The following is a 12309-nucleotide window of genomic DNA, read 5'->3' as shown; positions in this document are numbered from 1 at the left end:
CATTATTATATTTATTTTGTTTTTCCATATCAATTTTCAGAAGTTATGCATGCAAGAGTAACAATGAAAAATGTTCAGGCACAATGCTCATGCTGTAAAAAAAAAATAGATTTGCACTTTTTTACACAATGGTGTATTGATTGTTTTCTGTGCATATAGACAATTTTTTGTTTTTTTGTTTTTTCAAAAAGTGCTTCATGTTCAAATATAATATCTGGTTATATTTCTTGCTCCCTCCTAACCCCAAAAAGCTAAGAAATCTAAAAGCACACCAAACCAAAACTCAGGTCTCAAGTAGTTAAGATAGACCCACTGTCCTTGCATGAGGACATCATTTTATGCAAAAACTACTTCCTGTACAAAAACAAATTTTAGTTATTATAGTTATTAGGTCCTACTTGTCCCAAATAGCAAGAAAAATTATAAAATGCACATCAGGCAAACTCTCGGGTCTCAGGAGGTTACAAAAAATATTACACTCAAAAAATGTGAGTGAAGCTCGACTAAACTTGAATAGCTCTAGCGATTCAGCGAATATCAAATTGTAGTGATTTAGTGTGTGAGTTTTTCATGATGCACGAGACGGGAGGGAGGGGTGAGCTAACTTGGTTTGTTTGGATCTTGCTTCAAACACAAACAGAAGTGACATCACCCACAATCGCTGATAAAGCCTTTAATGACATCAAAACAATAACTTATTTTTGCCTAGCCAAATAAATACGCACAGTATTAACCAAAGTAAACTATTACAATAATAAACATACATTCAACACATAAACATCAAAACTAACATGCGAATCACCAGGGTTTGTTGTGTAAAAATGTATATTTTATTCTTTCTTTTACATTATGGAGGTTTTTTTTTTTTTTTAATTCAATCATGTGTTTTTCTCTCCTGGAATGTATTTGTATTCACGTGACAGAAATAAACACACACACACACGACACAACACACACCAAAACATATGGTCAGAAAGAACTTTTTGATCCTTTTGACATGGATAGATTGTACTCGAGGAAGACAGGGGGCTCAGAAAGACCACTGCATTATAAAACCTTTTGACCTCACGGGAGTGAAGACAATAAAGTCAGAAGGGGCACTGTATCATCTAGTCTTTTGACCTCACAGGCGTGGGGACAGTAAAACCCAGGTTAGGTATTTTTGTAAGAGGGGACTTTGAATATAAGAAGGCTGTTTACTGTCATTTAGGTATTTGTTCATATGGCGAGGTAGCTGTTGCGGTATTCTTTTTTTGTGAACAAGCCTCTTTTAGAAGAAAAAAAGAATAAAACTCTCTTTTAAAATACAATTTGAATCTGATGTCTGCTGTCTGGTCAAACATATACTGATGATGAGTTTAATAAAGTTTATTGTACATCACACAAAAGATGAACCGTCAGTTTTACTTAAATCACCGTAAGAGCTGAGTAAACAAAGTAAGTTATAAGAAGTGCGCAAATTGAGGGAGCATTCCTGTGGGCGGACGTTAGTCAAAAAACTGGTCTACTGACGTCATTGAAGAAGGAAGTATGGGATTTAGTCCAAACAGGCTGTTCGATGTAGGCTACTTCTGTTAAATAAAATATCTTGCTTGGCATTGAACTTTGTGCTTTATAATTTTACTGATATTATTTATACTCTAACAACAACATTACACACTAACTAAAGTTTGAAACATGGGATCAAGAAGAAGAGGACCTTTAAGTTGAGAATCGCAGAACATAAGGCCACCATCAGAAACAACAACCTTGATAAGACTATATTGCTAAATATTATACAAGAAGCTAGTTCTGCTGCCTCCCTAAGGTTTATTGGTCTTGATAGGGTATTGCCAAACCCTTGAGTAAACTATAGACTATTTTGCAAGATGTAAACAACACTGGTCCAGAAGCACTTCCTGTTTGAGTTTTTTAACGCTACATAAAAGCTGGGATAAAATACAACCAACAGAACATATAAAACTGAATCAAAAAGTTAAACAAACATCTTTGAGATGTTTTCTTACATGTGAAATAAAGAAAACAGTTACAAACTGAAACAGGAAATGTTTCTGGACCAGTGTTATTTACATCTTGCAAAATGGTCTATAGAGTAACAGCTCTTGAGAAGAGAAGCTTTTTGGATAAATGAACTGTCTACTGTTGAACCCTATTGTATGAAGGAATCACAGGATTTTAGCTGTTTTCTTTAAATATGGGTTATAGGGTATTGACTATTAGCCTCACTGCAGTGCACACATTATATCTGTAACATTGTAGACATATTGATGATGTATATCTGTAACGTATGTATATATTTTTCAACAAAATGTTTTGCTCATGTCAGGCTTTCGATGATGATAATCATGTATGTATTCTGTGTTGATACATTTGAGGATGTGAATCATATATTCAATTAAACACGTGGCACACAATGTGATTTGTCTGAACAATGCATTGGGACAGCGGCGTTGCATGATTTACCGTCTTGTTTGGATTACTACACACTGAGTGTTGAAGGGATTTTGCAAGGCATTTTGAAAGTTTTGGTACAGACCCGGAAGTTGCACAAATGTTGACTTATTGTCACGTCATCTACGTGGGAATTCACTGGACCAAGCCTTGGTTTATTCACATCCATCCAGTATTTAAGCCACATTTTCACAGATGCCAGACTAATACAGACTGAGACATTACAACAACTGGACGAGAACATCAGCGCAAGGTAACTCACTCATCTCTTGAGTTATGCTACATTTATGGCTTTGAATCTATATTACTGGTACCTGAATAACCACTGAATACAAGCAAAAAATATTATTCTATGATAAACAATATTTCGAGAATAAATGTTTCACATCAATCTCATTAAGCGCTTTTGTTTTGTAGGATGAAGTCAATTCAGGCATTGTTACTGATGCTTTTTGTTGCATCTGTCTTTTCAAAACCAGTAAGCAGTCATCTTTTTACGATATTCTTATATATATATATATATATATATATATATATATATATATAATTACTTTATTGCTCTTTCAAAGGCATACAGTACTATTATTAATAAAACTTTTTTTCAACTGTTTGAATCCCCAGTTTCCTTTGCGCAGAAGATTTGATTCATCAGACTCAAGATCCGGTTCCAGTGAGGATTCAAACTCTGAATCAAATGAGTCTAAATCAAGGGAATCGGATTCTTCTGAGGAAGTTGTTGTGCCACGCACAAGCCCTACAACTACAAGAACAAATCCGCCGACCACTGTCACAACAACAAGACCAACAACTGTCACGACAACAAGACCAACAACTGTCACGACAACAAGACCAACAACTTTCACGACAACAAGACCAACAACTGTCACGACAACAAGACCAACAACTGTCACGACAACAAGACCAACAACTGTCACGACAACAAGACCAACAACTGTCACGACAACAAGACCAATAACTGTCACGACAACAAGACCAACAACTGTCACGACAACAAGACCAACAACTGTCACGACAACAAGACCAACAACTGTCACGACACCAAGACCAACAACTGTCACGACAACAAGACCAACAACTGTCACGACAACAAGACCAACAACTGTAACGACAACAAGACCAACAACTGTCACGACAACAAGACCAACAACTGTCACGACAACAAGACCAACAACTGTCACGACAACAAGACCAACAACTGTCACGACAACAAGACCAACAATACCCACGACAACAACAACAACAACCCCAACAACAGAAGACACCACAACCTGGGTTGCGCAGAATATGACCAGTGCTAACATGACATGTGGAAGGCTTGATGATAACTGTGAATAACTTCCTGTTTAATCGTATTTTCATGCAAAACACACAAATAACAGTGTACAACTGATTATAGTCTACAGTATAACCTATGCTTATGCGTTGATAATGAAGGTCTTGATACTAATAATATAACTAATAAGATTAAAATTGCATGTTCTCATTGTGGTGTCGTGTTCTTTTTTGAGGTTGATGTTATTGTTGCTTTTTGTTTTGTTGGGTTTTTTTTAGGAATATTCTTATTTAAGAAAAAAAAGGAAAACTATTTTATGATGTAAGAAAAAAAACTATTTTTTAAATTGGGTTTATTATTGGTTAGTAGTACTTTGTCTAAAGAAAAAAAAGTAATATCAGAATGTTAATATGTGAGTTCAGTCATTTTTCTTATACATTTTTCAGTAACTGATTGAAATAATAATAAATAATAGTGTTATAAAATTATTATTATCAGTAGTTGTAGTAGTATTAACATAGTTAATTACACATTAGTATAAATGACATGGAATCTTGTAGGATTTTTACCAGCATCATCCTAGCTTTTAAAAAAGTAATGTGTTTAAAAGTAATGATTTACTGTATTGTTTGGATTACTACACACTGAGTATAGGGATTTTGCAAGGTATTTTGAACGTTTTGGTACAGACCCGGAAGTTGCACAAATGTAGCTTTTAAAAGGAAAGTAGCTTTTAAAAGTAATGCAATACAAAATTGCGGTTTTTTTTTTTTTTTTTTTTTTTTTTTTTGTGAAAGTGAGATGAGTAAATGCTCTCATTTACTCTAGAACTACAATAACTATCATGTTCACACACACACAGCACACACAACGCTTCTGCACTTTCTCAAGATTTCTCTCAATATGGGAACAGGAGAGCTGAGAAACAATGTAACTTGAGTATTTGATAAGGTGTTAAGTATTTGATTATGTGTTACTTTATTGGTTACATTAAAAAAGTAATCTGATTACATAACTCACATTACTTTTAATGCATTACCTCAACACTGCCTCCTATGGTATTAGAAGAAGAACTTCAATTTATCTCAACATTTTACATCTGTGCTCCATTGCATTTGTTTTGCATGGTTAAAGATTATGCTGAAAGTCAAAAGTTGCATCTGCTGAGTGACAATAAAAAGCGCATTTGGAATTGGAAGCACATCGCTTGTTACAAAAAAAAGAAAAAAAAATCTTCCTACATGACCTCATTGTATTTGTCAGCTACAGTATTATGTGAGTGGGAGATCAGTCATAGTGATATCCCTTTATCATTGTTACACATTGCTGGGTATTTATTCGCAGATCTCAGACATTGCGTAAAGTCAGCCAGTGATGGCCAGATATTGAAAGAGATACAGTTTTGTTTGTAATATGCATTAGTCAATGAACAAACTGTAAGCTGTCTGAGACTAATAGTACCTCAGTGATTTGCATATGAAGAATATGCTAAATATTAATAAATAATACCTATATATAATTATTAACTCAAATTTTTATTTAAGATTTTTCAGCATTGAACAATTTTCAGAGCTTTCATAGAGCTGCTTTTTTACATCTGAGCCTCATGCCTAAATCAAAATGTGTGTTTTGTTGTTAGGTTAATTATATAAATGGAAAGCGTCTGCATGCGAACATTAACAGACGTCAAAGGATTTGATTTGATAGCTCTGTGATTAGAGATGTAATTAAACTTGCTGTACGTTGAGAAGAACGTCACATTAACGGAGCAGAAGTCATGTGCACCGTGCTCTTACTTTGTCAACACCAATCTCAAATTAAAGAATTAGACATTTTATTTAGAATAGTATTCATTTTTTGTAAGAAATGGCCAGACTGCGATCTCAGAACAGGATTACAGAGCACTAGATGTCACAGTCTGCGTCTGCACCATCCTGTCAGCGTCTCCTGCACTACACTTCCCATGATCCTCTCGTCTGCACACCTGAACTCACTCCCTCATCAGCCTCCCGTTCAGCGTCTTGTTCATCTGTTTCACCTGTTTTCACCCCATTATGTCTGATTCATCTGTGTATTTAGTTCCCTCAGTTTTACTCTGTCTTTGTCGGTTGATGTCTATTGTTGGTTATTGTGAACCCGTGTGGTGCCCGTATTCCTGTCTGCCTGCCTGTTTATACGTATTAAAACCTTGTTCTCCCCGATACTCCGGTCTCCTCGTCCTTCTGCCAGAGCCACACCGTGACACTAGACTTCAAAGTTTGACAAATATGTCTGAAGCCTTCACATCAAGACATTGGCACAAGAAACACAGAGCTGTGGGTGATCATTTTTAGAAGTCAAGTGAGGGTTTGACATCTCTCCAGGTAAGTCTGGTAATTTATGTATGTCATATCGTTCAAAACATTGTTGTAACTGTAGTAGAGAGGCATTTATTTTTACCCCCTTCTGTTATTTATCAAAGAACATGTTTCAAAAGTGGTTACAGTTTACATGTGGTTTATAAAGTGTCCAGGTGGTTTCTGGAAAGTCAGGCCAAGATGCTTGGTTATTGCCTGGGTGTTAATGGACCAAGTCATACGTTTCTGTTAAAGGGATACTCCACTTTTTTTGGAAATAGGCTCATTTTACCACTCCCCCCAGAGTTGAAGAGTTGGGTTTTACCGTTTTCAAATCCATTCAGCCGATTTATATATATATATATATAGATATATATATATATATATATATATATATATATATATATATAGAAGAATATCAGTAACCAGACAGTTTCTGGTCTCATTGACTTCCATAGTATATATTTTTTTCCAGTTTCTGGTCTCATTGACTTCCATAGTATATATTTTTTTCTACTATGGAAGTCAATGAGACCAGAAACGGTCTGGTTACTGATATTCTTCTAAATATCAGAAAATTGGCTGAATACATTCGAAAACGGTAAAACTCAACTGTTTAACTCTGGGGTAGTGGTAAAATGAGCCTATTTCCAAAAAAGGTGGAGTGTCCCTTTAATAAACAAAATAATGTAAACTGTCATAATTACTGCAGAAATGGGAATATCTAAGCCAGTATATTTGAGCCAATATAAGGGCCCTTCAACACCAAAAAAATCTTTTCAAAGCAATTTCCCCCACGTGCATCGACGGGTGAGTTGAAACTCATTATAATATGCAAAACTGTTATCCACTCACAACAGTGGGCGTTTACTTCCAAGTCTTCAGTGCGAGACGCCCATAAAAACCGAGCGTTTTTCAGCTAGGCTCAAAACTAGGGTACCTATTACTTATTCATTTTTATGTTCGTGAATGCTAAAACCAAGTGAACGTCATAAGTTGACCTCAACAATATAATAAAATTTAAAAAGCCAGTTCATGACCCCTTTAAAAAAATTTAAAAAAATGCAGTCTTAAATCTAAGGTATTTTTGCCTCAGCCAGCACCACCAAAAATTGTGTTGTATAAAATTCCACTCTTCCAAAGGCAAACTCTGTCCATGTTGAATGGTTTACTAGATTTGTATCTGTAATTCTTTTAGCTTTGGTAATATTTAGACATTGCTTTATCTTGTGTATCCTCGGTGCACTAAGAAACACTGCATGACTGATATAGGACAAAATTTATTCATTAATGATCATTCATTACATAGAGCAGTATAAAATTACATTTACATTAAGTTCGTAAATAATTGTGCAATGAACAGGAAGACATTGTTGAGATGAAACTGCATAGCAGCAGCTCAAGAACTCGCATGAACCGCGTCGTTGTGCTCTGCGTTTGTCGTCGATCTCACAATAACACCTCGTGGAGTGAGTCACCAAGCACCATACAATTAATACATTTGCATTCGTTTGTGTCGACTGGGCTTGACTGCGATTACTTTGCGTTTATGATGGAAGCCTCGGTGGTCTGTGTGTTCTGCTCATCCGAATCGCTCTCCTGGCTTTCTGTGCTCTGTGAGGAGTCGCTGTCTGCAGCTCCGGGGGTGGCTGTGGTCTCCTCGCTGCTATCCGACTCCCCTTCTTTCTCCTGGCTTGCGCTGGCGCTGTCGGTGGAGTCTCCAGCACTCGCTCCCTCGCTGTCTGGCTCTTGGTTGCCGGCAGGGACGATCTCTTGGCTTCCCAGAGCCGCCTGGCGGTCTCCTGGCTCCATGTTCTCCATCTCGGGAGTGCTGCTGTCCTCCTCCAGAAGATCATGCACCTGCAGAGCCTGAGAAACAAAAGTCATTCTTGTTTTGTTATATTATTCAGTTGTTAATTTGAAGAATCATTCATGTCTGTTGCGTAAATGGGACAGGAGGGTTACACAAAGAGTGTAGAACTCTAAGTGTGAGTAACAGTAACATTACTTGTTGTAACTATGAAAATGGTTTAAAATTGACAATTCTTGTTTTTATGGAATATTGCAGTAGGCTATTTATTATAGATAATTTACCCACACACGACATCATTTTAAATATTTAATCAAAATAACTTCCCCTCTCTCTTGCAGTAACATTTTCTCTTCTCTGATGACGTGTTTACTTCTAGAGGGCGGAGCAACCTGTCACTCACATGAGATCCACGAATAGCGAACCACAACCATCCAGTCAATTCCCCAACAACATCTAGTCCCGCCCTTAACATTTTGTCTTGTTCGAGAAGCTGTTTCGCTCGGATATACGTCACAATAGGGAAGAAAAGACTCACAACTTTTAGTTTCATGCCGACTTTAATTAGCGTTGGGGAAGCTATAGGCTAATTTAAAAGTGTAACAAGCTAGTCAAAATTTTAAGAAGACAAATGACAGTCAAGCTAAAGCTTTGAAAGAGTAGCTATTTGTTGTTTAACTTATAGCATAGCTAACTACATTAATGCTATGTAGGACATATAAAGCTATATTGCCCATATGTTAAAACAAATAGCTGACTATCCAATTATATCATTTATCATTTAATTAGAGACATAATTTTGCTCATTCAAAAATATTGACAGGTTTTAAAAGAATCAACAATCTCAATTAGGGTGACGATTGGGATGACAAATTATCAAACTTAAGCTAAATACTGTACAACAACAACAAAACTCTAATTTGCACAACTGAGTAAAAAAATCAAACGGGAGTCGAACGGGTGAATCTTTTTTGTTAGCTTGTTCATTTAAATGAATCGTCCTAATGAACTGATTCGAATGAATTGGGACTTCCAACACTATAAACTGATCATTTTAGGATGGTTCTGCTACATTTGTTCTGTTGTAAATACATATGTTTTTCTTTTCTATTACTTGTCCACTCTGCACATGGGCACTTTTTCCCAAACATAAAGTAACCTTTATATTTACCTTGTGCAGTTGAATCTCTTTCTCCACGTCATTGAAGCTCTGGTCATCATAAGCAGACGACTTCTTGCTCACAAATGTCAAACCGCCTAACTTGTCACTGCTGTAGGACTTGTATGGGGAAGGTAGTTTTTCAAAGTTGTTTGCGTCCACATAAACAATGCTTTTTTTGTAGTCGCTTGGGTAGCCCATGTTGTCTCCCCGGCCTGTGTGGATAATGGGGTCCAGCGAGGGCTCGACTGTGGATGGGACGACGGTGCTCTGAGTTTCCCCAGAATTACTCTCACTGGAGTCAGTCTCCTAAATGGACAACACATGTTAATGCACTGACAATACAAAACTCTTTTGTTTTCTTGCTATCATGGTGGATTATATTTGTTTGTGGCGTCATGGGTAGCACATTGTGAAATCTCATTGTTCCAAAATCCTGCTTCTCATAATTCTTCTTTATACATCCCAGTGGGCACAATGGTTCTACATGACAGAAAACTTAAGTATTTTAGTGACTCACGTTCTCCTCATCCTCATCTGTTTTAGATTCCTCATCTTCCTCCTGCAAATGCAAAAAACAATATTGAGACTCGCAGCAGGGTAACTTACAGTGCGTCTAGACCAACAGAATGGTGTTTTTAGAGCCTGTTGTCTTTTATTGGCTATTGTGGGTACAGTGACGTGTGATGTGGTCAGAGGAGTCTTCATTCACCTCAGTGTCATCTTCACTGTCTGTGCTTTCATTGGAATCTGCTGGTGTGGTCTGAAACACAACCAAACGCCTTGCCGTAAATAAAACAACACTGTATTGCTCACGTATGTGCTAATTACCACATCCTTAAATTGAAATAGCTCGAAGGTTTTAGTTTATGTCAGTACTTTGACGTTTAGTATAGTTCACTCAATTTCCAATAGTTCACTCATCATTTATTCAGCCACACAAACCTGACTTTCTGTCTTCAGTGGATAATTTTTATGTATTACTCCATGCGCTGACAATGCAATAGCACCATAAACGTATCGTACAATATTGATTTTGTGAGGAACAGCGAGCTGTTAACCACTGCAACCGAATCAGTGAGTCAACGAGTCATTCAGACCATTTTTTAATAATGAATTGAATCAACCAACTCTTTGAAAAGATCTGACTCAAAAGAACAAATTGGTTATTTTTTTTGTAGTTTCTCAGCTTGACAACCCCAGTCCTTTTTGAAGATATTACTCAAAAATGTCACATTTTGTGTTCCACAAAAGAAATAAATGGCACAAGGGTGAATAAACAATAGAGTTTTAAGGGTTAACTTTTCTCTTATAGACATTTTAGAGGCTATAGAGGACGGGTTTTACCTGTGTAGGTTCTGCCTGGAACATATCAGCAGCAGCTTTTAGAATAGGAGGTGGCTGCGTAGGACAGATGTTTTGTTAAAATAGCAGAATAGTTTATATAGAAATTATTAATTTCAACTCAGTGTTAATTTTGCCTATATCAAATAAGATACTTGCCCGTTGAACGGCAATCATTTCTTCTGAGCTCTCCGAACTGCTGGCTGAGCGCTTGACCTGAGGAAAAAAAAGTGCATTTACTTAATATTTAAAAAATCATAGCGTAAAACTTTAAAGCCCAGATTTCACAATTAAAATCAACTTACAGGTAGGCAGAAGACTGTGGCGATGAGAAGCGTTAAAACGATAACAGTCTTCATGGTTGTGCAAAATACTCTAAAAAAGGGAGAAAAACAAAGTTGCACAGTTGCAATGAACGTCAATTTGAACTTATAAATGTAAGTATGTTAGAAGGTCCATTAAAAAGTTAACGCCAACTAGTGTAGGGTAATAATACATGTATTACATAGAGGATCGCCTGTTCTGTTTTACTTGAATGTTCTAGCTATAAATTGCCTCAAGAATGGGTATTTTTGGTATTTACTGCAAGGCAAACTGACTCGGAAGGAAGCATGCCTTTTAAGGGCACTCAGAATCACGTTGGTAAATGCCAAAGAACTTCTCATTTATTTTCAGCTACAACTGCATTGCATAAAGTACAAGTTGAGGTAGCGTGTGCTTGGCGATACCTATAATGATCTCCCTCTGGTGTATAATTCCAGAAGTTATATGTAGACTATGTAGCAGCCACAATCCCAAGATATAGCACGCCTCTGGCTCCAGACTTTCTCATTAGAATCTTTGTTGCTGCGAGCCAACGACTAAACTTTGTGGCGTCAAAGGAAATGTGAAGTGCAGAACAGAAAACTGAGCGTGGAAGCGTTCTGTTGAGGCTGCCGGCAGAAGTAATGGTGGCAACTGTCAGTCAGCCAGTATTATTATTCTTTTGTATGGAACTTTAATTTAGTGGTTGTGTCGCTGGAATAAATGACTCAGTTGACAAATTAGTGAGGCCTTTATGTGCCATAGCCACAACTTCCTCTTTCGTCTGTCAAGTTCATGTTAATCATCTCTGCCTATAATAAACTGTGGTCGGAATCATTAAAAGTCTTCATAACTTCAGTCTTGTTCTTGCATTGAGGCTGAAAAAAAAATGCATTTTTATTTTTTGCTTAGAGCAGCATCAATGCATTTAAGGTTTAAAATAGTTTAAGGTTAAAATAGGCTGCTGCAAGTCCTTCACATGATTTTTATATAGAATTTTTAAGCAAGTAAATACGTTCCACATAAAACTCAGGCTTCTTCCAACATCTGCACACTGAATCCTTGGACGGCAATTGGTTTTAAACCTCAACCTCCTAAAGAATAAAAACAAATGAACTGTTTAATAGTGACTTACCTCTTTTTCTTTGAGAAATTTGCAGTCCTTTGACTGTCAGAGGATAGACTGAGGTCCTGTTGATCAGATGAGATCTTGCAATGTTTTGATGCTGAGAGATGGCTGCTGGTTTGGCTTTTAAACCCTGTTCCCTCAGGAAACAGCCAATGGCTGTGAAGCTTGTGATGTCATGAGGTTTACCGCTGCTGTCCCACCTTTATTCTCCCACTCTTCCTGTGGTTTATATGGCCAGGCAATGCAAACATTCACAGCCATGGATGACAAGCAGAAAAAATAAAAACCAATATCCTGTATTGCTCTTAGGATCCTTGATATAATGTTGTCATGCTTATTATTATTACTAACATATTATGCATATACCATGGAAAGACTCAATGTCCACTATAATTGTTATTGTATAATAAAACAGGGCAAATAAATATTTAATAGCTTCAATTAAGGGGGTTTAATGTCTCTAGCTGTAAAGCAGAATGAAGT

The 12309-nt window shown here is 36.8% G+C and overlaps 1 protein-coding gene and 1 non-coding gene across 2 annotated transcripts; one reads left to right on the top strand and one right to left on the bottom strand.

The window, feature by feature from the left end:
• The first annotated feature begins 2601 nt into the window (after positions 1–2601).
• Positions 2602–3955, top strand: LOC120482254 (uncharacterized). Its single transcript, XR_016149581.1, has 3 exons — positions 2602–2704; positions 2869–2929; positions 3073–3955. It is a non-coding gene; the product is annotated as an uncharacterized LOC120482254 (transcript).
• A 3390-nt stretch (positions 3956–7345) lies between these two features.
• spp1 (secreted phosphoprotein 1) lies at positions 7346–11913 on the bottom strand. Its single transcript, XM_039676365.2, has 8 exons — positions 11833–11913; positions 10700–10769; positions 10554–10610; positions 10398–10451; positions 9763–9813; positions 9571–9612; positions 9063–9359; positions 7346–7950 (listed from the first exon to the last, which is right to left on the bottom strand). Exons 2-8 carry the CDS (start codon positions 10751–10753, stop codon positions 7618–7620), a joined length of 888 nt encoding a protein of 295 aa, XP_039532299.1. The 5' UTR covers positions 10754–10769; positions 11833–11913; the 3' UTR covers positions 7346–7617.
• Between the last annotated feature and the right edge of the window lie 396 nt (positions 11914–12309).

This window comes from Pimephales promelas, chromosome 23 (genome assembly GCF_988280905.1).
Source record: "Pimephales promelas chromosome 23, fPimPro1.hap1.1, whole genome shotgun sequence".
In the NCBI taxonomy this organism is placed as follows: Eukaryota; Metazoa; Chordata; class Actinopteri; order Cypriniformes; family Leuciscidae; genus Pimephales; species Pimephales promelas.
Note: the sequence above shows the minus strand (reverse complement) of the source record. Positions and strands in the feature narration are given on the sequence as shown.

Coding starts and splice junctions, on each gene's coding strand:
- spp1 (XM_039676365.2), bottom strand. CDS start 10,753: ATGAAGACTGTTATCGTTTTAACGCTTCTCATCGCCACAGTCTTCTGC. Junction 10,611..10,699: donor CCACAGTCTTCTGCCTACCT/GTAAGTTGATTT, acceptor TTTTTTCCTCAG/GTCAAGCGCTCAGCCAGCAG. Junction 7,951..9,062: donor AAGAGATTCAACTGCACAAG/GTAAATATAAAG, acceptor TTTGTTTCTCAG/GCTCTGCAGGTGCATGATCT.